Source organism: Scyliorhinus canicula, chromosome 6 (genome assembly GCF_902713615.1).
Source record: "Scyliorhinus canicula chromosome 6, sScyCan1.1, whole genome shotgun sequence".
In the NCBI taxonomy this organism is placed as follows: domain Eukaryota; kingdom Metazoa; phylum Chordata; class Chondrichthyes; order Carcharhiniformes; family Scyliorhinidae; genus Scyliorhinus; species Scyliorhinus canicula.
In genome coordinates this window covers 165,945,466-165,973,200 of record NC_052151.1, presented here as the reverse complement: position 1 = coordinate 165,973,200, position 27,735 = coordinate 165,945,466, and the positions used below count along the sequence as shown (strand labels likewise).

The following is a 27,735-nucleotide window of genomic DNA, read 5'->3' as shown; positions in this document are numbered from 1 at the left end:
GGGCAGCGCTAAAGGGCCCCGCCGTTCAAACAAGCCCGAAATAAATTCTGCTACCTGGGGATCCAAATAGCCCATGACTGGAAAGGGGTCCACAAATGGAACCTCACCAGCCTGACGGAGGAAGTTAAAAAGGACCTGCAAAGATGGAACACACTCCCGCTCTCCCTCGCGGGGAGAGTCCAGACGATCAAAATGAACGTACTGCCCAGGTTCCTTTTCCTGTTTAGATCCATTCCGATCTACATCCCCAAGGCCTTTTTCAAAGCGCTGGACAAACATATCATGGCGTTCGTATGGGGGGGTAAAAATGCTAGGATCCCAAAGAAGGTCATACAAAAAACAAAATCCAGGGGGGGGCTAGCCCTCCCGAATCTACAATTCTACCACTGGGCGGCAACAGCCGAGCGAGTAAGGGGATGGATCCAGGAGCCAGAAGCCGAGTGGGTGCGTGCGGAGGAGGCCTCCTGCATGGGAACCTCCCTCCGGGCCCTCGCCACGGCAGCACTCCCATCCCCACCCAAAAAACACTCCACCAGCCCAGTGGTGACAGCCACCCTCCAATCCTGGAACCAACTGCGGCAGCAATTTGGCCTGTACAAAATGTCGGACAAGGCTCCCATCTGCAACAACCATAGGTTCAAACCAGCACTGAACGACGCCACCTTCAAAAGGTGGAGGCAGGACGGGGGGACACTGACAGTCAGGGACCTAGACACGGACGACAGGATCGCAACACTGGACGAACTGACAGAGAAATTTCAGCTAGCTGGGGGGAACGAGCTACGGTACCTGCAGCTCAAAAACTTCCTACGAAAGGAGACAAGGACGTACCCACAACCGCCACGACAGACACTATTGGAAGACCTACTGGACGCAAGTATCCTAGAGAAAGGGAACTGTAGTGACATGTATGACCGACTGGTAGACAGGGACGACACCGTACTGGACGCAACAAGAAGGAAATGGGAGGACGACCTGGGGATGGAGATAGGGTGGGGACTCTGGAGCGAAGCACTGCATAGGGTCAACTCCACCTCCACGTGCGCAAGGCTCAGCCTGACGCAACTAAAAGTGGTACATAGAGCCCACTTAACGAGAAACCGTATGAGTAGGTTCTTCCCGGAGGTGGAGGACAAATGTGAGCGGTGCCAGAGAGGCCCGGCCAACCACGCCCACATGTTCTGGTCTTGCCCCAGACTTGTGGAGTACTGGACAGCCTTCTTCGAGGCTATGTCCAAAGTGGTGGGGCTGAGGGTGGAGCCATGCCCGATAGTGGCGGTCTTCGGGGTTTCAGACCAGCCAGATCTATTCCTGGGGAGGAGGGCGGACGCCCTTGCCTTTGCCTCCCTGATTGCCCGCCGTAGAATCCTGTTTGGCTGGCGGTCAGCAGCACCACCCAGAGCTGCAGACTGGCTGTCCGACCTCTCGGAATCTCTCCAAATGGAGAAAATCAAATTCGCCATCCGAGGGTCGGACGACGGCTTCCACAGAACGTGGGAGCCATTCATGCAACTGTTCCGGGACCTGTTTGTGGCCAACGTACATGAGGAAGAATAGTCGGGTGGCCAAGAACCAGGGGAAAATGGGCGGGAATCGGGGGAAGGTAGCCGGGGGGAGGGGGGGGGGGGGGGGGCTACGGGCTCGGTATGGGGGTTTGATGGCAAGCCAAGGCCCAAAACCAAACTATAAATAAATGCCTATAAACATGTGCCTCGGCCATATTGGGGAATGTAAAATATGTATGCTGGCTAAAGGGGGCGGCCACAATTATTGTTATGAAGATGCTTACCTGTAAATATTCATGTAAAAAAAATGTGTTTTCCTTTTTTTTTTTTCTTTTCTCTCTCTAATAACTTGTAATTTGTCATATATAAAATATGAAAACTCAATAAAAAAACATTTATAAAAAAAAGGAAAACCAACCCCATGCGTGGAGTAATACCACAGGCACAGTATGTAGATGAATAGAGCTACAAGGAACTGAAGAACACAAATGGATAAGGTGCTGAAGCAGTTGGAAAGGACTTCGTTGCTACCTCTGTCCTGAATGGTTCCATACTATTAGCAGGAAGGATACTCAGCAGGTAAGGCGAGTACTGCATCGGGTGATGTAAAATGGTACGCATAGAAAGGAGCCATTCGGCCCATCGTGCCTGCCTGACTCTTTGAAACAGTTATCCAATTAGTCCCATTCATCTCCCCTGTCCCCACTGACGTATAAAGCATTCAATTCCCTTTCAAAATAAAAACAGAAAATGCAGGAAATTCTCAGCAGACCTGGCACCATCTGTGGAATGAGAAACCAAGTTAATGTTTCAAGTCACTAACGTTTGAAAGTTATTTTTCAATTCACCATCTTTCAAGCAATGTGGGGCGGCATGGTGATGTGGCGGTTAACATAGCTGTCTACGGTGCTGAGGACCCAGGTTCAATCCTGGCCCTGGGTCACTGTCCGTGTGGAGTTTTCGCATTCTCCCCTTCTCTGTGTGGGTTCATCCCTACAATCCAAAGATGTGCAGGTTAGGTGGACTTGCCACGCTAAATTACCCCTTAATTGGGGGATGGGGGGGGGGGGGGGGGGGAATATTGGGTACTTTAATTTATAAATTTTTTAAAAAATTATTTCAAGCAATGTTTTCCAAATCATCGTAACTTCAAAAAATTATTGTCATCTTGTTCTTTACCCAACTACCGTAAATCTGCATCCTGTGATTACCGACCATAATGCCACTGGAAGCTGTTTTTCTTTGTTTTACTGGTTCACAAGATATGAATATCACTAACAAAGTCAGTATTTGCTGCTCACCCCTAACCAACCTTGTGAAAGTGGTGGTGAACAGTTTTATTGAACCGCTGCAATCAATGTGGTGTAGGTACATCCACAGTACAGTTAGGGAGGGAATTCCAGAATTTCGACCCAGTGACAGGGAAGGAACGGCGATATATTTCCAAGTCAGGATGATGAGCAGCTTGGAGGGGGTCTTGCAGGTGGTCCTGTTCCCATGTTTCTGCTGCCCTGGTCCTCCTAGCTGATAGAGGATGTTTGGAAGATGCTGTTTAAAGACCCCTGGTGAGTTGATGTAGTGCATCGTGTAGATGCTACACACTGCTGCTATTGTGCACTGCTGATGGAGGGAGTGAATGTTTAACATGGAGGATGGGCTATCGAACAAGCAGGATGCTTTTCCAAGACGGTGGCCAGTTTCTTGAGTGTTGTTGGAAGTGTCCTCATCCAGGCAAGTGGCGAGAATTCCATCACACATGATTGCACTCCATTTGTGGTATTGTGTGAAGCAAATAATGGCATGATGGGAAAACTAGTCAAGTCTTCTTGGTACAATTGAATTTAAACTGATTTCACATAACCTAAGGCACAGATACAAAATACACAGATACAAACAGCCGAGGTCAACTTGACCTGAGAACTGGGTGACTCTGAAATTCTAGGATAAGGCGTGTTCGTCATGAGACTAGAAGCAGTCTCAATACATACCAACCTGAAAAACTGTCTCTTCCTGTACGTAAATAAATTTGTCCATTTCTTAAAACAAAGACAAGATAATGATATGAGACTCCAGTCCCCTAAAGGTCAGCAAGGTGACGCCATTGTAACGATTATTACTTATGTTTTACTTTCGATCAAATTCCTGACCAAGTTGTATTCATGTTATCTTGATCCTATAATGTATAAAAATCGTCTTATTCCTCTGTGAGATTGCAGACTTGGGACGGACTCAGCAGTTTGTACTTGACTGCCTTCCGACTTCAAGTCTCAGCCATACTGCTAGCAGTTCTAATTCGTAAATAAAGTTCAGTTTTGCTTACCTAATGAATGCTGTTTGAATTTCTCTATCACAGACAGACGCGGGGAAAATATTGAATACGACACATTTACTCCGTCAACACCCTCCATAATTTTTCACACTTCTATTAAATCCCCCATAAACCGTCTCTGCTGTAAGGAGAATAATCCCAGTTTCTTTAGTCTCTGTGTAAATGCAAAATGTTCTTCAAATAAGTCCCTCGTAGTTTAATAATCTTTTATGTTCATGTCTTCACCTAAGGACAGCAGTTTCTGTATAGCAGCATTCCTCTAAAGTATTAACTTGGTTTATGTGCTCAAGTAATAGTAGTAGACTCGCCATCTTTAAGGGCATTTAAGTGGTCACTGGATAGACATATGGATGAAAACGGAATAGTGTAGGTCAGATAGGCTTCAGATGGTTTCACAGGTCGGCGCAACATCGAGGGCTGAAGGGCCCGTACTGCGCTGTAGTGTTCTATGTTCTATGTTCTAAGTTATCATTGTTAACACAGTCTAGGGTATTAGAGGCAAATTATTTTGAGATGGGGCAGCAACCTAGCGAACACAAAGGCAACTAACATTGGAAGACTGGATGGTGTGTTCTGACAGGTAGGACTGGATGAGTTTGTAAGGGCAGTGTGGTTCAAGGCCATAAAGACACTTGTCGATGGGATGTTGAGGTATGTGAAGGATGGAATCAGGAGGCTGCTGAAGAGTGCTTTGCAAAGCCTGGAACTGATGAAGGAACAATAGCAGTGAGACCAAGCTATATAATAAATGTGAAGTTCGACAATCTTGAGGGATAGGTTGTAGGGTTTGAAGCTTGTGTTCATACAGGATGCTGAAATTGTGCAGCATTAGGTTCAGTCTAAACTAGCAGTGAAAAACGGGGAATGGAATACGGGTGGCATGGTGGCACAGTGGTTAGCATTGCTGCCTCACAGTGCCAGGGATTCAAGTTTGGGTGACTGTGTGTGGAGCTTGCACATTCTCCCTGTGTCTGTGTGGGTTTTGTCTGAGTGCTCTGCTTTACTCCCACAGTCCAAAGATTAGGTTAAGTGGATTGGCCGGGCTAAATTGCTCCCTAGTATCCAAAGATGTGCAGGTTTGGTGGATGGGCCATGATAAATGTGCAGGGTTACAGGGAAATGGAAGGGGTGCGGGCCTAGGAAGGGTGCTCTTTCTTGGTGTCGGTGCAAACTAATGGGTGGAATCATAGAACTTACTGTGCAGAAGTAAGCCATTCGGAAAGAATATCCTATTTAAGCCCAGATTTCCACCCGATCCCAGTAACCTGACCTAACTTTTGGACACTTAAGGGCGGGCATCCTTCTACACTTAACGGATTCTATGCATTCAATCAGGGGTTAGGCTGCAAAGCTTTTGGTTGGAATTAGACAGGATGGCTTTATTGTAGCAATCTCCTATTGATTATTCAGCAGACAAGTGAAAGTTGAGCCCTTGCTAAAAAGTGGTGTCACCGAGGGCAAGAAGGTAGACAGGAATCCTGGAATATACTTGAAGGCAAACTATATACTCGCAGTATTGAAACAGATTGAAGTGAAAGTAGGGCATTCACAGCCAGATGAACCACAGACAAGCTACTGTGGATGACAATGTAGTGAGGCAACTTTGTTAAATACTGCTGAGAGATTGAAGAAAACAAACAGGAAATGGTCAGGGTCATAAACAATAATGATCATGGAAGCAAAATAAGTGCTATAGACAGGGTACTAACTGACTAGACATATGAACAGGGATTGCTTTGAGTGGTGGACTGTTAAGAATTAGGGAAAATTAAGACTCAAAAATGAAATTGGGATAAAATAAAAAGGGGAGTTGACAGCAGCAGCTTTCTGAGGGGATCTTGATCTGCAAGCTAGCATATCGGTGAGGAAAGCAAGTGCTTGCCTATGTGACTAGGGGAAATCAATGAAGTATAGAAGAGGTAATGTCAAAGTAGCATGATAAGGAGGTTGAAGTGTATGCTAAAAGCAGGGTCCATGGGATGGGTAACATAATAATCTTTATTGTTGTCGCAAGTAGGCTTACATTAACACTGCAATGAAGTTGCTGTGAAAATCATCAAAGGGAAATAATTACATATCCATAGCACAATAACTGGAGAAAGAGTCACATTAGCAACAGCCACACCCAGCTTCAGAAACTTGTTTTCTGAAAACAGGTTATTGCGCAACAAGCAGCCAGTTAAGATCCCAAACTTAAACTGAGAAGATTTTGCCTTTGCTGAAAGTGAAGACGGTTTTCCAAGATGCGGCCAAATAACCTGTGCATGGTTATTATCTACCAGATTTAGCTCTTAGTTATATAATATTGGATGGTGTTTGGGAACAAAGGGGTAAGTAACTTCATGTAATACTGTGTATATAGCCATCAGTGTAATTAAGTGTTGCAGTGTATTATAGTCCTTCTTGTTGCTGTGTGTTTTTTCTTTTAATAAATATTCTTTATTAATTGATCTCACAATGACTGCACTATTCCTCCCTGGTTCGCATATCTTTAGGGATACCAATTTGAAAATATATATCACTAAGAATCGGTTACAAGTTACCCTTCTGGATTTTTGGGAGCCCTTGCATTTAACATCAGCGGGGTTCTTAACATGGACATGACGTTGAGTGACAAAAGTGTTTTCGAGAATCTTGAGGAAAGTTGAAGGTAGTTCAGGAAAGAAGAATTGAGGGTGTACTTTTAGAGATGGATGGCTTTCTATATTACCACCCTTATAAACAGAAATATTACAGGCTGGATTTTCCACCTATTTGTGCCAGTTTGCATTGGCGTTTCGATGGACAGAGGCTGAAATTTTCTCAGGGACATATTCCACTTCATCACTTCTGGTACTGGGTTTGGGAACTCAAGATGTGCCAGTACTGTATATAGGGAGGTCGCCCCCTGGTGGATGCTGGATACGTGGGCTGTCAGTTTGGGTCCAGTATTCAAAAGATGGCGGGTTCTGAGCTCGTGCTCTGAGAAGACGGTCGTGCACAGGTTCCAGCAGCACAAGAAAGTTTTCAACAGGACAAACATGTTTTTTTCTTCAGGCAGATACCTTCTTTCTTCAGGCAGATACCTTCTTCCTTCAGTTGCGGTAGCCTCAGGATCTCGGTCTCTTGGCACAACCTCCTAGTAGAAATTGCAGAGCTCATTTTCTGTACCAACATTACCCAAGACCAGCCTTGCTGGAGATAAATATTAAATGGTAAATGCAGGCCTAGATTATTTCAAAATGTCACCAACATTACATAAATGCTTACTGCCCGAATTTTGTTTCAAATATGATACAAACACCAGTATTGATGTTGTTTTATCCTTAAGTTGATGGCTTTTGCAGAATAGAAGCTACTGCTTTAATTTAAACCAAATGGGGAAAAATAAAAGTGCATAAATGTAAGGATCGTTGCATTGTAATTTAAGGCACCAATGAGTTGGTTAGTAAGATCAGTACAGTACTCTATGCGATTATCCATGATAGCATTCAACATATTACCTAGAGTATGAGTGAAGGAATGTCATACTGTAATCTAGATTTCACAAAGGAACTAGTTTGTAACTTGTCCAACAATAAGTATAGAATATTAAAGTTATCAACTAATTGGAGAAGCTGTTTTATAAATATGTTACATGGTCAGACCTGACACCAAGATAGTATGTTGTCTCCCTGGGCCCAAGGTTAAGGATGTCACTGAGTGGCTGCAAGGCATTATGAAGGGGGAGTGTGAACAGCCAGAACAGTCATGGTTCATGTCAGTAGCAACGAGATAGGTAAAGAGAGGGGTGAGGCCCTGCAAGCAGAGTACAGGGAGCCAAGAACTAAATTAAAGGTAGTAATCCAAGATTACTCCCGATGCCATGTGCTAATGAAAGCAGGAATAGGAGAATAGGTCAGATAAATGCAGGGCTGGGAGATGACATGGGGAGGGAAGGAGGAGAATTAGATTCCTGAGGCTTTGGGACCATTTCTGAGGAAGATCAGACCTGTAAAAGCTGGACAAGTTGCACTACAGCAGAACCAGGGCCAATATACTCGCAGGGGCATTCACTAGTATGGAGCATGCTGAGACATACTCGCGCTTCTTCCAAAAGTTAATCGGAGAGGACTCTGTGATCAGCAGCCTGAAGGATGAGGCCATCTCAGTAAATTCATCGGAGTCTGACATTTTGAGGATCAGCAAATTCTTTTATGCCAGATAGCCTGACGTGAAGCCCAGTCAGTACAGTTTCCCAGTCCTTCCTGTCCTTTACCACAGAGGTCTTAGAGGACAGCAAGTAAGAGAGCCTGGACAACTGCTAACTTTGCATGAGTTGATTAAGGCCCTCGAGTCCTTCAAGAAAAGTAAAACGCCTGGAAGTGACAGGTAATCGGCTAAGTTGTGTTCGGTTCTGAGGGAATGGATTGCTCACACCTGCTGGAGGTGTACAAAAGTCTGCTTCTGGCCGGGAGCATGTCAGAATCCATGAGGAGAGGCATCATTACCCTCATCTATATACAGAAGGTGGGGGAGGAAGTTTGAAATTTCGGATCCAGCTCACTGTTGAATGTGGACTATAAAATTCCGTCCAAGGTCATCGTCAATCGGGTCAGATCTGCTCTGGAGTCAGGGATCCACCCTGGCAAGACATGTGCTGTACCCAGCAGGAAGATCTCTGATGGCCTCACGCTGCTCAGGGGTATGATTGCCTATGTATGGGGCAGGGGTGTGGCTACCTGCCTCATCAATGTGGGGCCTTTGACAGAAGATTGCACACATACAGGGTTTGGGTGGGAACCTGCAGTTGGATCCAACTGCTCTACAGAAACATCATTAGTGTTGTTTCAATCAATGGATGAGAGTCATAAAGCTTTCCAATTAAATCTGGAGTCAGACAGGGTTACCCTCTCCTTTCCTATCCTGTTCATATGTTGCATAGAACCCTTTGCTGAACCCAACAGGAAAGATTTGGGCATAAGAGAGATGATTCCAACAACTTCCCTGTACACTAGCAATGTCACCGTCTTCTTTTATTTATATAAATTTAGAGTACCCAATTTGGTTTTTTTAAGGGGCAATTTAGTGTGGCCAATTCACTTAACCTGCACATCTTTGTGTTGTGGGAATGAGACCCACGCAGACACAGGGAGAATATGCAAACTCCACATGGATAGTGACCCGGAGCCGGGATCAAAGCGGGGTCCTCGGTGCTTTGATGCAGCAGTGCTAACCACTGCGTCACCATGCTGCTTCAGGCTGATCAACATCGGTGACCAGTGGCCTCGAGTGCCAAGGTAAATCATGAAGAGAGTAAAGTCCTGTTCTTTGGGGACTGGGCTGATCTGTTCTCCCCATCACCCTCAGGTAAGACTACCTGAAGGTGCTGGGGATAGGATCTGGAGGTACCAGGCATAGGTTAGAAACGGAAAGGACTGAGTAGGTATAATGAAACAAAAACTGGATATGTGGGAGCAGCACTCCTTCTCCATTACAGGTAACCGGGTCATCATGTGTGAAATACTCTCGATGTTGCTGAACATGACACAGGGCTGGCCCATTTCTCACTCCTGCGCTGTGGCAATCACATGAGCCATTTTGTACTTCATCTTGGGGTTGGAAATGGTTTGCATTTGCAGGAACATGATGCACAAACCCCTAAGGGTGGGGGGGGGGGGGGGGGGGGGGAACATTCACAACATCACCCTAATCCTGTTGATCACCTTTGTGTGTTGCTGTATCAGGTTGTCCCTAGATTCTTGGTACGCAAATGCCAAGTATCACTATGTGCTAAGGTTCTACCTGTACCCAGTATTGTGAAGGATGGGCCTGACCATGCGTCTGTAAAATCTTCCAGTCAGTTGGACTGTACTGTACCACCTGTCTCCCGCGGAAATGTTAATGTAAAGAAACACCTTTGATCACAAGTCCCACGCAGTGGTCTGCATTTAACATCCTTGAGGCCATGTGGGAAAATGGGATGGTGGATCCTGCGGGATGGTTCCCTGAGCAGACAGTCAGTCATTTGTGGAAAGTGCCTTTGCAACCAAGGTCTGGAGAGAGAGATTAGGTAGTTTTGTTGCAATTCATCCCGAGCAGCTGTGATGCAGGACTCTGTGCTCCACGGGCTGTTCCCAGGGTCACACCCTGAGACAAACATCAGCTGTTGCTGGAGAATCATCAACCCTGTGAACTCTGCTTTTTGGTCTGCCCAAAATCTGTTCGTCTTCCAGTGCAGAGTTATCCCTGAGTGAGTGTTGCAGACTGGCACATTCCAAAGCCCAGGACTATGTGCCGGGGGAATTAAAGCTTGTGGCAGCCTCTACAGAGGCATAATGTGGAAAGGTCGCTGTGTAAGACCTTTTAGCCACAGTGCACCGAGGGGCTGGAAATTTTGTAGAACCCCTCCAGCTGTATGACTCACATTGAATTTATAGTGACGATTGCATGTGTCTCAATTGTGTTGAAGCACCTGAGTGAAACTGTATCTAGGTAGACAAATTTAATGGCATTGCACCATTTGTAATAATCATTTTGAAATGTCTGTAATGTTCTTTCAGATATTTTACAAATATAGCATTTTTTTTTGCAACAGAAAGATAGGAAAGGGGAGGAGTGCCGGTATTGATTGATGGGAACATTTCAGTGCTGGAGAAACGGGATGTCTGAGAAAGGGCAAGAAAGAATCTATTTGGCTGGTGTTAAGGAACAAAATAGGTGCAGTTTCATTATTCTGCTTGATCTATAGTCCATCAACTTGTGGGAACGATGTTCAGTAGTAATAGTGTGAAGGACAAGGAGGGACAAGAATTCCTAGAGTGTGTTCGTGAGATTTGCGACACCAGTATGCAGCCAGTCCATCTCTCACCCCCTCCTCTCTGACCAGTCCAGAACTCACCCCCTCCCCCTTTGATCCAGTCTAGCTCTCACCCCCTCATCTTTGATCCAGTCCATCTCTCAACCCCTTCATCTGATCCAGTCCATCTCTCACCCCCTTCTTCTGATCCAGTCCATCTCTCAACCCTCTCTGATCCAGTCTAGCTCTCACTCCTTCATCTCTGACTCAGTCTATCTCTCAACCCTCTCCTCTCTGATCCAGTCTAGCTCTCATCTCTGATCCAGTCCATCTCTCAACCCCCTCATCTCTGACCTGTCCAGCTCTCACCCCTCCCCTCTAATCCAGCCCATCTCTCGTCCCTCCCCTTTAATCCAACCCATCTCTCACCCCCTCCCCTCTGATCCAGTCCAGCTCTCACCCCCTCCCCTCTGATCAATCCAGCTCTCACAAACTCTCTCATGCTGTATTTAAGTGCCGCTCAGCCTTTTCTCTCTCTCTCACCCTTACCCTGACACACTTACTGCCCTCTGGTGTCTGACGGTAGAGTTAATGGCGGAACTATCACTTAAAACACAAATTAAATTCAACATGATGGGGGGGGGGGGGGGGAGCAACAACATAAAGAAGTAAGCTCAGCGGAAGCATAACGAAAATAAATTACCATGGGGTACAAAAGCATCACTTACGAAATAAATAATTTGTTGCTGATATTCGGAAACGTGTCTAATTTAACTAGAATAAAACAGCAGCTATCGGTAAAAGAGCGGCTGTCTGTCGGAGGGCAGTTTGCAGACGGTGGCTGCGGATTTAAATTGGGAATCTCACAGGGCAGAGTCAGAGAGCGCGAGATTAATCCAGGCAAAAGGTCTGTCATCTCCGGGGAGATTTTCGATTTAAATCCATTGTGGTGTTTGATATAAACATTTGTAAGAGGGAGAGAGAGATATATGAGCTGCGTGTTGGCCCTTTTACAATTCACACTGGCTGTACATTGCAGGGTAATCTTTGCACGCTCGGGGTGTTTAAACTGAACAATGTTTAGGGCGAAGCTGCATTTTGTTTTGTTATCAGGCGGTGCATCAGCAAATGCTGCCTCCCTGTGTTTTGTGAACAGAGTCCAGTTGCCAGCCGGAGGAAAGTGAATTTGGGAGGCCGCAAACTCTTCCTCCTGCCGCTGATTTCCAATCTGCTCAGCTCAGCCTCTGTTCACCGCCATTGCTGCTGCTGTCTTCGGAAAGTATGCCTTCCTGCCGAATGGTCTTCTTTCCTCCCCTTAAGTTTCTTGTCTTCTGCCCTGTCGCTGGTTGAATGTGGAAATGGCGCGTTACCGCCAAACTGGGGAACGCGATTTACTCTCCTCACTCCCTCCCAGGCTGCAGAGGGCCTTGAAATGGATTGTGAACGCTTTGTATAAATGTGAATTGTAGGCTAATTATTTTAACCACACTGCAGGTTACTTGATAATCGGTGTGTTCTTCGGGCAGAGCGGGGGCAGGCCCATTATAGAATAGAATCACTGCAGTGCAGAAGGAGGCCATTCAGCCAATCGAGTCCGCACTGACCCTCTGAAAGGGTACCCTACCGAGGGTCAGGACCCCACCTTACCCCTTAACCCAGTAACCCCACCTAACCTTTTGGACGCTAAGGGGCAATTTAGCATGGCCAATCCACTTAATTGCACATCTTTGGATTGTGGGCGGACCGGAGCACCGGGAGGAAACGGACGCAGACACGGGGAGAAAGTGCAAACTCCACACAGATATTCACCCGAGGCAGGAATTGAACCCGGGTCCCTGTGAGGCAGCAATGCAAACGTGTGCAACCCCATATGTTTAAATTTGTATCTTTAAATTTGTATCTTTAAATGATATTGTGGAGTTGGTTTGCAACAATGTTTGAGCTAGTGTGGCATCTGAGTCTGGAGCTGTGTTTCCTCAATTTGCCTCTGCTGAATGTTTCAAAAAGGAGCCATTTGAGTTCTTTGCTGTGGCTGTATCACAAAAGGTAGACAGATGGGCTGTGGGGTAACAAATCCATGGTCACTGGGAATTCATTGGGAATTGTTCATGGCCTTGGGGGTTCGCGAAGGACTTTTCCAGATTCTTTATCCCCTCAATTTGCCTGGCTGTGGCTGGGAGAATACACATAAGTGATGCTTGATTGATTGTGTCCTTACTGTTTGTTTGGGACAAGCTTGATGGACCACAGCCGGATGTTTTCCAGTCTATTGATATTTCTGAGACCCAGCTTTAAATATAGCCCGCGTCAGTGAGATGAAAATGAGCCAACTGAACCAGTCTCGTTTCACTTCCAAGAAAATGGGAGGTCAGCATACTTCCTGATTCATGTCCTACTGGCCAACCCTTCATAGCTTGTACAGTTGTGGGATGTAGGCAGAGCTTGGATCCTGCGCTGCTCCTGCCCTTTTATCTTGCTGTCCAATAAAATAAAGCATTGGAATGTCACCAGGACGTAGGATTATCCAATTCAGTGGTTGAAAAGTCTGCAATCGGGTGGTGCAGTGGATAGCACTGCTGCCTCACAGCGCCGAGGTCCCAGGTTCGATTCCTGCTCTGGGTCACTGTCCGTGTGGAGTTTGCACATTCTCCCGGTACTTGCGTGGGTTTCGCCCCACAACCCAAAGATGTGCAGGGTAGGTGGATTGGTCACAATAAATTGCCCCTTAATGGAAAAACATGAATTGGGTACTCTAAATTTATTAAAAAGAAAGGTCTACAATCTTGGACTGCCAAAAAATACTTGATACAGTGGCATCATTTTCTTTCGCAAATATTCTGAGCACTTGATGCATGCTGTTGCATTTATGTTTATGCAATATTAGGACCCAGAGGTATAATAATAATAGTCATGAGATCTGAGCTGAATATTTGTGCTTTTCATACATGTGCGTATTGAACTGCTTCCAAGGCACCGAACAAACACTTGATAACATGTGATCAGGTACAACTTGTTAAATTGCTCCATGTGGGGTTAACATAGACTCATAGATTCCCTACAATGCAGAAGGAGGCTATTCAGCCCATTGAATCTAAACTGACCCTTTGACAGAGCATTCCACCCAAGCTAACTCCCCGCCCTATCCCAATAACCCCTTAGCATAACCAACATCTTTTTTGGACGCTAAGGGGAAATTTCACATGGCCAATTCAACAAACAGCACATCTTTGGACTGGGAGGAAACTGGAGCACCCGGAGGAAATCCACACAGACATGGGAAGAATGTGCAAACTCCACACAGACAGTCAATCAAGGGTGGAATTGAACCCGGGTCCCTGGTGCTGTGGGGCAGCAGTGCTAACGACTGTCACCGTGCCAACAATTGTTATGACCAAACTGTCAGAGTTTATAGAGCTGAATCCATGGAGCTCATCTTTGTCGAAAATAACAAAGCAAATGTTGTGCTATCTCATTTGGCAGAAACCATCCTGTTTAAATATACCCTTTGGCATTTTGGATCTGTTTGCTGCAGCAAAAACTGTCACAGCTTTCCCTTGAAACTATGTTAACCACCCTCACGGTCTTCTTACTTCAGTAAAACCTGGCAACCAGCCCGTGTCCCAGGTTCCAGCTTTTTAAAAAATCTCTCACTATTCACAAACAGACAGGAATCAGAGGATTTTCTACATGAGAGATATGAGGTGTTTCTCTACCTAGATGAATGAGCAAATTGCTTATTTGGTTTATGGAGCATATGTTCTACCTTTTGTTTTGGTGCTACTTCTTTAAAAAGTTCTTAAAATATTAATAGTAGACCTGTTTGTAAATCCTTTCTGAATAATAGCAAATCTCATGCAGCAGGCCTTAATAAAGAAGATCCATTGTGCTATAATGTTCCTTCAACTTCCTGTGAGAAATACCTTTCCCCCAGTAACACTGACCATAGTGGCATGTCTGAAATCAGGAACTGATCTTGTACAGAATTGCTGATTTAGCCCCATGACACACTTCTCTGGTGCAGCACATCGCAGCATTTTTGAGAGGGATTTGAATTTGATAGAATGTTATCAAGTGCCATTTAAGGATTCCAATCCTTTGGCATTGTTGTAGAGTCTCTGAGAAATAGCGATTAATCTCCTGGAATCTGAAGGTTAGCCTCCTGGGCGTTATTACGAGGGACCCAGTAGTAAAATTGTAATTTTTGTTTTAATTGAGCACTTTCATCTATTAGGGAGAAAAACTTTAGAGATGAGAAAAATTGTTGTTGGATTGGGTGAGACTGTTGGAAGCAGAATATCATGTAGTGAACATAAGAATTTTGAGCAGGTGTAGGCCATCTGGCCCCTCGAGCCTGCTCCGCCATTCAATGAGATCATGGCTGATATTTTGTAGACTCAGCTCCACTTTCCGGCCCGAACACCATAACCCTTAATCCCTTTATTCTTCAAAAAACTATCTATCTTTATCTTAAAAATATTTAATGAAGGAGCCTCAACTGCTTCACTGGGCAAGGAATTCCATAGATTTACAGAATTGCTGATTCTGGGTGAAGAAGTTCCTCCTAAACTCAGTCCTAAATCTACTTCCCCTTATTTTGAGGCTATGCCCCCAGTTTTGCTTTCACCCACCAGTGGGAACAACCTGCCCACATCTATCCTATCTGTTCCCTTCATAATTTTATATGTTTCAATAAGATCTCCCCCTCATCCTTCTAAATTCCAACGAGTACAGTCCCAGTCTACTCAACCTCTCCTCGTAATCCAACCCCTTCAGCTCTGGGATTAACCTGGTGAATCTCCTCTGCACACCCTCCAGCGCCAGTACGTCCTTTCTCAGGTAAAGAGACCAAAACTGAACACGATACTCCAGGTGTGCCCTCACTAACACCTTATACAATTGCAGCATAACCTCCCTGGTCTTAAACTCCATCCCTCTAGCAATGAAGGACAAAATTCCATTTGCCTTCTTAATCACCTGTTGCACCTGTAAACCAACTTTTTGCGGCTCATACACTAGCACACCCAGGTCTCTCTCCACAGCAGCATGTTTTAATATTTTGCCATTTAAATAATAATCCCTTTTGCTGTTATTCCTACCAAAATGGATAACCTCCCATTTGTCAACATTGTATTCCATCTGCCAGACCACAGCCCATTCATTTAACCTATCCAAATCCCTCTGCCGACTTCCAGTGTCCTCTGCACTTTTTGCTCTACAACTCATCTTAGTGTCGTCTGCAAACTTGGACACATTGCCCTTGGTCCCCAACTCCAAATCATCTATGTAAATTGTGGGCCCAACACAGCCCTGAGGGACACCACTAGCTACTGATTGCCAACCAGAGAAACACCCATTAAACCCCACTCTTTGCTTTCTATTAATTAACCAGTCCTCTATCCATGCCACTACTTTACCCCTAATGCCATGCACTTTTTCTTATGCAGCAACCTTTTGTGTGGTACCTTGTCAAAGGCTTTCTGGAAATCCAGATATACCACATCCATTGGCTCCCCGTTATCTACCGCACTGGTAATGTCCTCAAAAAATTCCACTAAATTAGTTAGGCATGACCTGCTCTTTATGAACCCATGCTGTGCCTGCCCAATAGGACAATTTCCATCCAGATGCCTCGCCATTTCTTCCTTGATGATAGATTCCAGCATCTTCCCTACTACTGAAGTTAAGCTCACTGGCCTATAATTTCCCGCTTCTGCCTACCTCCTTTTTTAAACAGTGGTGTCACGTTTGCTAATTTCCAATCCGCCGGGACCACCCCAGAGTCTAGTGAATTTTGGTAAATTATCACTAGTGCATTTGCAATTTCCCTAGCCATCCCAAAAATGGATCCAACCAGATTTTGGCAATTTAGTACCACTGAACAAGATGCTGTGTGAGCTATGGTTAGCTGCCATGTTACTACAGAAAACCTTAAATGGTCACTGCTTTATCTGTACAGTCTGCCAGTTATGCACTGCTCGTTGAAGCAGTATGTATATACCATCCCACAGGATAGTGGAGTTCTGTTGTCTTATCTGATTCCCGACACAGCATGTCCTTGGACCACCGATAGGGAGCTATTAAGTATTGCTGATACTTTCCCACAGACAAAGAAAGGGAACTTTCCCCAAGACATGTTTGTGCATGTCCAGTAACTGACTGAGTGACACTGACAAAGGTCTGGGAACAGGCCACCCAGTTGCCCTCTTGGGGGGTGGGGGGGGGGGGGGGGGGGGGGGGGGGGGGGACCTAAATAGAAAAAGTCGTAAAAACAGAATGCTGATGTTCACTGCTGCATTTAATCTTTTGTTTGTGTTTCTTTTTTCGAAGTGAAAACTGGTATCAATGATAAGATTTTTCTTTCCCTTCCCCTCCTTTCTCCCCTGCCAGAATTGAAGAATGCCTTTCGATTGGATAAGCTATTCCTACGCTGCTATCGTGACTGTGGGTGGCATCCTAGGATACACTCGGAGGGGTAACGTTCTTTTATGGATGTTGTTAACAGTTCTTGGTGTTTGATATTTCTGTCCACAATGTCGAATCTCTTGAGTGTATACAATTTTTATCTCTGATACATTTACTACTTTGAGTACTTGTCGTGAGTGGAATTTCCTTCTGTGTCCCTAATATACCCTTTGCTGGTTTGCCTTTACCAAGTCTTGTCCCACTGTTGTGACTCAATTTGAAGTAGTATTCTGGATGTAGTTTATCTATACCACTTATATATTAAATACATTGAATTTTCTCATCAGTATCCTTCCTTCAAGGGTAACAAACCCTAGTTTTTTTTTTAGAATTAGAATTAGAACAGTACAGCACAGAACAGGCCCTTCATCCCTCGATGTTGTGCCGAGCAATGATCACCCTACTCAAGCCCACGTATCCACCCTATACCAGTAACCTAACAACCCCCATTAACCTTATTTTTTAGGACACTATGGGCAATTTAGCCTGGCCAATCCACCTAATCCGCACATCTTTGGACTGTGGGAGGAAACCGGAGCACCCGGAGGAAACCCACGCACACACAGGGAGGACGTGCAGACTCCACACAGTTTCTCTAGTCTTTGCAATTTTTTAAAACTGCCCTGCTCCATGTTATTTTGGGTTGGGCTAAAGTGCCACCTGCACCCTTAGTCTTCCCCATAAAAGCATTGGTGTTAATTCTCCCATTGCTCATTATCAGCTGTTGTTACAAGCTCAGAGATTTGTTAGTCTGCTGCTATTCGCTGCTGCAGTAAGCAGACCTTTGGTACATTAGTTCCCACACAAAAAAAAACAAGCAGAACTTTTTCAAACTTAATTTTACTCAGGAAATTTTAAAACCAGGAGAAAAAGGTATGTTTTCTTTGCTAGACTTGATTCATATCTGTGTTGTCAGAGATGAAAGATTCTGATTAACCCACTGTACCATGTTTTATTTATTTTTAATTTACCGCATTCTTAAAATTGCAAAGCCAATTCGCAGAGTGGACTGCGCAAGGCCGTAATCATTGCTTGCTTGAAAAACCTATTCAAATTGAACTCAATTCATGATGTAGCAATTGAGTGCATGCTCTAGTTGTGAACCTGCACTCATCTCGTACAAATCTATGTTAAAGACAGACTGGCTCCAGCTTCTTTGCCAGACGAATGTTCAGTGACTTAACACGCCCATCTTGTTATCATTTGCTTTGAAATTTCAATTAATTCCACTTAATTTGTAAATTGTATCATAATCTTCATTCTGATTACATTCCACAACTACCCTTCAAGAAGGCACCAGTGTAACTTTTGACAAAAGGCTCTCTGAGTTTGCTAAGAATAACAAGCTAAGCCAGTTGTACTTGCATATAATTAAATAGTAAGGTATTATGGAATGGCATTTACTATCTGTTGTATGGCTCATCAGAGGATGCATTGAGTCAAAGACTTGGAGGAGAATTAAAAGTGCAGGAAATTATTTGTACTTTTCTTTTCCTAGGGAGTGTGATGTCTTTGATATCTGGACTGCTTTTTGGATCACTAGCAGGATATGGAGCTTATCAGGTTTCAAATGACCCACAAAATGTGAAGATCTCCTTGTGTAAGTTTGTGAGCTTTCTATTCTTTGTATGTTTTAAAAAAGTCAAGTCAACTCTCCCGTTCTGTCACAAACTCATTTAGTGTGAATCTGTTTGTATATCCAGTTGCAGCTCACCTGTCCGAAAGTTCACTCAACTACAATTTAGTGCAGGGGACATTACAATAAATTGTTTAGTTTCCACCTTATATACAAGTGCAAGTAGACCATCAACTCTCACTTTGCTAGACATGTTAGTGAATTAGCAGAAGGAAGGTTAAACTCTTGTCGTTCCCATGTATAAAGTGTGCACTGCACTTGTGTTATCTCTGTACATGGCACAAGTTCACTGTTCACGATTTCGTGCTTCGCTAGTTTTTGCGGGGGCGGAATCCCCACGAATGATGGGAATTGCACATCTAAAATAAAATGAATGGATTACATTTTTTGGTAACTATTTAGGTCTTATGTTTTGTTTCTGCTTCCTCCTGAATTTTGATGGCGGGCACTCACATGGAGTCCTTGTCTGAGTGGCCACTTTACACATTTGAGCTGATTCTAAGGGGTAGCATCAAAATTGAGCCAAATCCTGACTCTGCGTAACTTCCACGCACACTTTCCTACACTGGATTGTGCACAGGAGTAGGAATTCTGCGATTGACATTCAGAATTTAAATAGAATTGAAACCTAATGGATGGATGAGTTAAAAATCATCTTTATTAGCACCAACCAGGGATTAAGACTGGCTCATTCCCTGATATTTTGGTCTTTGTGTCACAGTTCACACTGGGCAGTGCATACAGGCTAGAAAATAAATTTATTTTTTGCTCGAAATATTAATTTGTACTCTATTCCGACAGTTTCACCTGTTTCAATTGTCTCGTAGTGTGTTTGGGGTAGAATGGAGCTTTATTGTTAAGTTTTAATAAATGGATAACTCTGGTTTAAATTCCTAGTGAGATTAGGAAGTTCCACCTTCCATAATGCCTGCACATTACTCTCCAGCTTCTTATAAAGCATAATATCTGAAACTAAGGGAGGTCAAAATAAATTTGAGTTTAAACTTTGTTGTGTACCTGCAGTGCCATTAAGGCTGATTGTTTATCACAAATAAAGCATGAGTCAAAGCCAATATTTAATCATTAAATTCCACAATTTCGAGCCCCTTCATTTATTATCACCAGGAAGCAATTTGCAATTTGCAGCTATCGGTACTTAAGACTCCTTCAAGTAAAACCAATTGTCTTGTTTTTGTTAATTATCCCAATCATCTCAATAAATTGTGCAACAGAAAATTGAATTGCTCAATACTGTATAATTTATTTCTGGTTCAAAAAAATAGTGATAGGTTTTGTCTGTGTTAATGCAGTTCATCGCCAACAGTCTACCTCGGCCCTAACAGCTGCGTCCATTTGATAATTTAATTTCCTCACAAGGCAGCCTCACTCAATGAACTTTAAAAAAAATAAATTTAGAGTACCCAATTCATTTTTTCCAATTAAGGGGCAATTTAGCGTGGACAATCCACCTAGCCTGCACATCTTTGGGTAGTGGGGGCAAAACCCACACAAACGGGGAGAATGTGCAAACTCCACACGGACAGTGACCCAGAGCTGGGATGGAACCTGGGACACCGGCGCCATGAGGCTGCAGGGCTAACCCACTGTGCCACCGTGCTGCCCCTCAATGAACTTTCTGATTAGGTCACATTAAGGGTAGTTTTGTTTGGCTGCAAGGATAACATGGCCCATGGGGGTTGGGCAGAAAAGTAGTATTGAGGCAGATCTTAGTTGAATGGTAGGGCAGGCTCTGGGGGCTGTAGGGCCCCACTTCTGTGCTTACTTTGCTACACCTTGATCCTGATAGGAACTAGATTGATGCTGGCAAGATTCATTTTGTCTTCACAGCTCTCATTCAGACAATCATCTCATAGCATCAATCCTGGACAAAATTAAAAGCAGTCCAGAGTCCAACTGACTGTACCTGCCACCTGTTCCACAGCAACCCTTTTCCCCATCTCTCTTGCCCAGCTTCCTAAAGTATTTACATTTTTCAACTAATAATCAAAATAAAATGTCATTTCAGCAAACCTTTGAAAACTCGTTTTCTGGCAACTACCATATTTTAGGGTTGTATGTGTTGTGTTTTAAAGGGAAGTACTTTTGCTGTTCTTTTCTGTAGAAGATATTCATCTGAGAATGACATTGTAACCTGAACAAATCACAGAGCAACACCGAGCTTGAGTTGCAAGTGATGCAATTGTTTTTAACCTTGCTGTAGCTACTGTTTTTTGCTATAGTTCTGTGGTGTTGGTGAAATGTGCTTAATATTACCACAAAGCAATTAGCTACAAACCTGAAAACAGCCACAAAGTAAGTCAGGGTTAAGACAAGCCACTCAGACTGGCAAAAGGTGAGAAGTGATATTCCAGTGGGATATGTGTGCGTGTGTGTGTCAACAACAACCAAAACCAAAAAGAGAACAAACAAATAGGTAACCAACACCCCCACTCCCCACCCTCCCTGCTGTTACCCTCCATCCACTCAGCCTCTTTTTTTTTTACACAAAAATCCCCCCCCCCCCACGCCCCCTGCTGACTTAACTATCCCGGAAGAAGTCAATCCCTGGGCAAACCCTTCCACAGACCCTCTAAAGCCAAACTTGATTTTTTTTCCATCCTGAGGAATTCCGTGAGGTTGCTCACCCACACTCCCGGGTTCGGCTTCCCGAGTCCCTCCATCCCAACAAGGTCGGTATCCGGGCTACCAAAACGGCAAAGGCCAAAACGTGGCCTCTCTCACCCCTTGGACTCCCAAAAATTGCCAATTCTGGACTCAGGACCTGCAACACCTCAGACATCACGTCAGCGAACCTCCGCCAGAATCCCCCCCAGCTTTGGTCAGGCCCACAACATGTGGACATGATTCGCGGGACCTCGCGCACCATCCACACCTATCATCCACCTCAAAAAACCCGCTCATTCTGGCCACTGTCATATGTGTCTGTGATCTACTTTAAATTGAATGAGGCTAAGCCCAGCTCACAAAGAGGATGCATTCACTCTTCTCAGAGTCTACTCCCATAACCCAGCCTCCAGCACCCTTCCCAGCTCTTCCTCCCACTTTCGCTTAACCTCCTCTATCGGGGCGCCCTCCCAGTCCATTCATTGTTTATAAATCTCCGACACCCTGCCCTCACCAACTCCTGCTTTTGACACCACTTTGTCCTGCAAAGTGGCAGGTCAGGAAAGGACGACACTTGGTTCCTCACATAGTCCCGAACCTGTAAGGACCAGAACCGGCTGGGCTCCTCCAAGCTTGAAAAACTGCACCCCACAAATGGGTCCCCAGACTATTCAATCCCCGCCCGGTTCCACTGCCCGAACCCTGTGTCCAGCACCCCCCTTCCCCTGAACAAACCTGTGATTCCCACAAATCGGAGGCCAAACTGAGGCCCTATGCAGCCTTTGATTTGATTTGATTTATTGTCGCATGTACCGAAGTACAGTGAAAAGTATTTTTCTGCGGCCGAGGGAATGTACACAGTACGTACATAGTAGACAAAAAAGAATAATCAACAGAGTACATTGACAAATGGTACATCAACAAACAATGATTGGTTACAGTGCGGAACAAGTGGCCAAACAAACAAATATCTGAGCAAGAACAGCATTGGGCGTCGTGAATAGTGTTCTTACAGGGAGCAGATCAGTCTGAGGTGGAGTCATTGAGGAGTCTTGTAGCTGTGGGGAAGAAGCTGTTCCTAAGTCTGGATATACGTGTCTTGAGACTTCTGTACCTCCTGCCTGATGGAACAGTCTGGAAGAAGGCAATGCCTGGGTGAGAGTGGTCGCTGATATAATGCTGTCTGCCTTCCTGAGGCAGCGAGAGGTGAATATAGAATCAATGTGAGGGTGGCAAGCTTGTGTGATGCGTTGAGCTGAGTTCACCACACTTTGCAGTTTCTTCCAGTCTTGGGCCGGGCAGTTGTCATACCAGGCTGTGATGCAGCCAGATAAGATGCTCTCTGTGGCACATCTGTAGAGGTTTGTGAGATTCGATGCAGATATGCCGAATTTCTTTAGCTTCCATAGGAAGTAGAGATGTTGTGGGGCTTACCTGACTGTTGCATCAATGTCAGTGGACCAGGACAGACTGTTGGTGATGGTGACCCCCCAGGAACTTAAAGCTATCGACTATCCCCACTTCAGAGCCATTGATGCAGATGGGAGTGTGCTGTGCTACGCTTCCTGAAGTCGATGATCAGTTCCCTGATCTTTCTGACATTTAGAGAGAGGCTGTCTTCAGTACACCATGCACCTAAGTGATTTATCTCCCTTCTGTGGTCTGATTCATCGTTGTTTGAGAGACGGCCCACCATACTCGTATCACCCGCAAGTTGAAGTTAAATCTTGCCACACAGTCATGTGTGTATAGGGAGTGCAGTAGAGGACTGAGCGCACATCCTTGCGGTCCCCGGTGTTGAGGACTATTGTGGAGGAGGTGCTGTTGCCTCAGTTGCTGCCTCCATTGTCCCTGCACCCTCAGGGCCACCACCACTTCCGGACTTGTTGAGTACCTGGCTGGCGATAATGGCAGAGTCGCCATCAACAATGCCCCCAAAGGGCAGCACGGTGGCACAGTGGTTAGCACAGCTACCTCACGGCACTGAGGTCCCAGGTTCAATCCCAGCTTTGTGTCACTGCCCGTGTGGAGTTTGCACATTCTCCCCATGTCTGCATGGGCCCCACCTCCACAACGCAAAAAGATGTTCAGGTAGATGGATTGGTCACATTAAATTGCCCCTTAATTGGAAAAAAATAATTGGGCACCCTAAATTTATTTTTAAAAATCATTGCACTTGTGTTGTGAGGAAATGTGTGATAATGTTGTGAAGTAACCTAAAATCATCAAATAGAAAGCAAATAACAGATGCCTCAGTGAGTGATGTACAAAACAATTTCATTGCTCCTGCTTTGACTGGGCTGGCAGGAGAGATTATGGTATTGCTATGAACTACTGTTAGACTGAAATTGTGGAATTAGCTACTGAAGATTCCAACTCTAAAATCAACGTGCTAACGGCATTCTGGCAAGTGGTGTTTCCAGAGTGTTGGTGTCTCTGTGATGATGTCCTTTGTGACAGGAAGATTTCTAATCATCAAAATATAATGCTTGTATTTTTGGTCAGAATTTGTAGATGCACAAATTACTTGCTGTTTCTGTTTGCCTAAATAGTATTTTCACTTCAATTACAGTAACTGCCGGAATTTTGACCACGGTAATGGGAGTGCGCTTTAAAAGATCTGGAAAGTTAATACCTGCCGGTCTCATCGGTGGGATCAGGTAATACTTCTAACTTTGTTTCAGACTTCGATTTAATCTGCAACAAATCAACTGGAACATGAACTAACATGATACAAAACTAAAACGTTTTACTTATAAATCAAAAAACAAAGTTCAGGGCAGAATTTTATGATTCCCCCCCTTCCCCACTGCCCAGGCGGGTGCTGGGCCTCGGGAAGGAAAACCCACATGATCACCTTTTAAGGTCCGTAAGTGGCGACTAGTGGATTTGGGAAGGAAGGGAAAGTGACATTTACTATTTTTCCCATCTCAGGTGGGAGGTTGGTGGGCGGCTGGGGAGGGGGGGGCACCCTCTGTGGGCTCCCTCAGAGTTAGGGCCATCCCACCTTGGGATATTGGAGCTCTGGGACCCCCCCCCCCCCCCCCTCTGGGTACTCCATGATACCGCAATCCCTTGCCCCACCCCTCCCGGGCATCCACCACCCTCCCACCCCCAGGACTTGCCTTTTCAAAAGGTTTTGGGACTTAGTCCCAGGCAGAGCACTGCAGTACCGCTACTAGCCATTGCAGCACTGTGTCTAGCTGGGCGGATGAGCTATCAACCAATCTTATTTTCGACAGCGCTCTTTGGCAGGACTTCCTTTCAATGGCAGATGGACGTCCCGCCCACTGTCAAACAACACTCAAGTGAGCGTTAGATGGCAGTGGAAGTTAGAAAGTGGATGTTAGGCTCTGATTCTTGGGATGGCAAATGCCAATTGCTCGTCATCTTTAAAACTCTACCTAAAGAGAACATTTACAGATCAGAGAATGGGCACACAGTTGTCAGATGTAAATTTAATGTGGAGAATGTTAATGCAGTTTGAAGATGCAAAAAATATAAAGAAGTGGCAGTACAGCTCACGTGGCAAGATGCTAAGGAGTGTGGAAGAGACTCCGGGACACAAATTCCTTAAAATCTCTGATCAGGGACTCAGTGGTCTTGTTGACCCTGATGTGGTATTAAAACATCTCCCTCCCTGTGGATGGTTGAGGCACAGAGTGGAGGAAAGCTTTGGAAACTGGGGTATAGTTTACATTTGATGCCCTTATTACCATGCTGTCTAACTTTATGTGCAGTTATATCTCTAAAATACTTTTCTTCTTCCTTGCAGCTTGTTTATGGTTCTACGATTGATAATTGTGATGCTTTAAACCTGCAATCAAATCACTACAATGTAATACAGAATTATTATAAATAATACTTTTACTCTGTTAATCTTTTAGATGGTAATTCTTCTGCAAAATAATTCTAGAGAAGCCAAACCTGATACAAAATAACACTTTAATCAAAGGGATATCTATTGTAGCAATAATTGTTCTCTTGTGTTTATGAAGTTAGGTCAAAGATGTAACAAACTGGCATGAATTCGCTCAAAGATTTTTTAAATTCAGATTGCATCAGTGATTCTTAGACCTATGTGTAGAACAGATTTATGAACATTACCAGATGTGTAGATGCACAGATATTAGGGGACTTTAATATGTTTTGCCCTTTCCAAATATTTTAATCAATGTAATACATTCCACATGCAGTTGACTAAACGTTTCTAAACGTATTGTTTCATTTGAGGCTGATTTCAAAACACAGCTGTGTCCTTTTGTTTTGTTCTCTTGCCGATGGGTCTAAGGCGAAAATTTAAGGTGAATCTTAAAAAGGATTTATAACAAGCTGTCTGGTCAGTAACACATCTGTGGATTTCAGAATTGCATTCATTTCTGTCCACCCAGTGCAACATGTGCCTGACCAAATGCTCTGACCATGAGTTAGTGAATAACTTATCTTAACCCCTGCCAGTGAACGCAAGATAAACTGACGGAACAAAGATTAGAGCCCTTATCATGGCAACATATCTTTACTCAAACATTAATTACATCATGGCAATAATTATTGAAAATGGAAGAAATTTATATTTAAATGGAAAATGGTCTTTTCAGAAGTAGTTAGTGAAAGTGCTTCTAATCTCAGTTACAGCACAACAAATTCAAATCACTTCACTGTTAGTGAACTAATACATGGTTCAGGCAAGTGGATCAGGTTTCATCTTTGCGGCTTGGTCGGACCCTGCTTCTGTGTCGTACTCTCAGTTTCAGGCTCACACCCAAACACTTACTGTTGTGCAGTCAACATTTGGGGGACCGGGTGCAGGGAGTGAGGATGCAAAACAATGCCACCTATGCTGGCCAACAAGATTACACAAACTCTTGGCAGTGCCCCAATGCACGTGGACAGCAAAGTCAATGTATGTACATGTTCATATCGAGAGACTGAGGCTCCAGTTATTGAAGAAAACAACAGCACCTGGTTGTTGCAGCAGATCAAATAAACTTGACTGCAGCCTCCAACTGGCCCAAGAGAAGTTTGAGCCTGCAATGCCTATACCTATGACTAATTTCTGCATCTCATGACATTGTGAAGCACCAGATTTCCCTACTGGCTTTAACGGTCATAATACAGTGAAATGTAATTTCATAAACTCCAGGTATGGTAATTATGATTTGCTAATGGTGTATGAGTTTTATGCTGACATAATTTCGGTATTTCGTTTATACCATTAAATGTAACCGAGTAAATGATTCCTTCCAGTGCAATCAGTTTACTGATTCCAGAAAGTGTCTTATAACTGTGTTTCTGAGGTTACCATTGTCTTTGTGAGAAATAAACTTATTATTCCTTCAGTAAGGATCCACATTCTGTGTTTTCTTATCTGGATTTTTTTAACTTGATCAACAGAGCTGTTGCAGTAAAAAGACAGTTTAGGACTGTAATTTCAAACTACATTGTTACATTATAAACTGTAAACAGGAGTTACCTACCTTGATTTTATCTCTCCCAAGAGGTATGAAGGGCCGAAGACAGATATTGCTTTAAAAAATTACTGACCGGAAGAAAAGAAGTACTTGCATTTATTTGGCATCTTTCACAACCACACGACATCCTGAGGCACTTTACAGCTGATGACTACATTTCAAAGTACTTCAGTGTGACAAAATGTAGGAAGTGTTGTCTGTAAAACCTTAGACAAGTCAACCAGTTTATTGATCAAACGTTTTAACCAGATGCCTTTATTGGCGGGGTGAACAAAGGACAACACAAGAATAAAATTCAATCAAATTTATTTAATACAGAGAAACAGTTACCCTTAAATTATCCCAAAATATTACTGACAGGTTCCCAAGATTGATAATACTACCCGTGCCCATGAACACAGTCATGCTGTGGATCCAATTCTCTGAGTCTCGCTTTCCTCAGGGTCTTTGTTGCGTCTCGCACGCTGCTTCCTTCCATCTCTGATCAGTCTTCCAATCTTCACGATCACCTCCACACTGAGTCTCAGGGTGTGTCCTGGGGGAGGGTTTACCTTTATTCCCCCCTCCCCTTGTGCCTTTCAGGACATCAGGGACCCATCTCTGGTGTTTTGTGGTACCATATAAGGTAACGGCGGGAACTCTGGGTGCCAGAAAGTCTGGCTTGACCTGGGTAACCCAAAACAAATGATCCATATGAATGGAGCTAATTATAGCCTTATGGGTGATTGACAAGGCAGGTCTAGACATGGCCTGGCAGTTTGTCTGTGCTTCAAGCTTGGCCAAGTTTGAATTCCCATCAGCCTGCCTGGCGTTGACTGCGGTTCGATTTGAGTATGTCCAGTTCTTAATTTAAAGTGTACAATTTTATTGAGCCTGAAATCTATCCAAATCATTCCAAATTGCCACAGAAGCATGACAGCTAAAGCAATGTTGTTATGTTCAGATAATTT

At 44.3% G+C, this 27,735-nt stretch overlaps 1 protein-coding gene and 1 long non-coding RNA gene across 5 annotated transcripts; one reads left to right on the top strand and one right to left on the bottom strand.

Moving 5' to 3' along the window:
* Nucleotides 1-5,814: 5,814 nt before the first annotated feature.
* On the bottom strand, nucleotides 5,815-11,417 carry LOC119967636. Its single transcript, XR_005461035.1, has 2 exons — nucleotides 11,320-11,417; nucleotides 5,815-6,952 (listed from the first exon to the last, which is right to left on the bottom strand). It is a non-coding gene; the product is annotated as an uncharacterized LOC119967636 (long non-coding RNA).
* zgc:163080 (uncharacterized protein LOC799515 homolog) lies at nucleotides 11,243-26,664 on the top strand. 4 transcript variants are annotated; one of them, XM_038800424.1, is made up of 5 exons: nucleotides 11,243-11,259; nucleotides 16,979-17,063; nucleotides 18,552-18,653; nucleotides 23,887-23,974; nucleotides 25,090-26,664. In XM_038800424.1, exons 2-5 carry the CDS (start codon nucleotides 16,988-16,990, stop codon nucleotides 25,127-25,129), a joined length of 306 nt encoding a protein of 101 aa, XP_038656352.1. In that variant the 5' UTR covers nucleotides 11,243-11,259; nucleotides 16,979-16,987; the 3' UTR covers nucleotides 25,130-26,664. The 4 variants fall into 4 exon arrangements, with proteins under 4 accessions (XP_038656352.1, XP_038656348.1, XP_038656351.1 ...); XM_038800420.1 differs by lacking the exon at nucleotides 11,243-11,259 and adding an exon at nucleotides 11,358-11,498; XM_038800423.1 differs by lacking the exon at nucleotides 11,243-11,259 and adding an exon at nucleotides 11,490-11,631.
* The last annotated feature ends 1,071 nt before the right edge of the window (nucleotides 26,665-27,735 follow it).

Excerpts from the sequence above, each read along its gene's own strand:
- zgc:163080 (XM_038800424.1), top strand. The coding sequence starts at position 16,988 with ATGCCTTTCGATTGGATAAGCTATTCCTACGCTGCTATCGTGACTGTG. Across the intron at positions 18,654-23,886 it reads AAATGTGAAGATCTCCTTGT|TAACTGCCGGAATTTTGACC; the intron begins GTAAGTTTGTGA and ends CTTCAATTACAG. Across the intron at positions 23,975-25,089 it reads GGTCTCATCGGTGGGATCAG|CTTGTTTATGGTTCTACGAT; the intron begins GTAATACTTCTA and ends TCTTCCTTGCAG.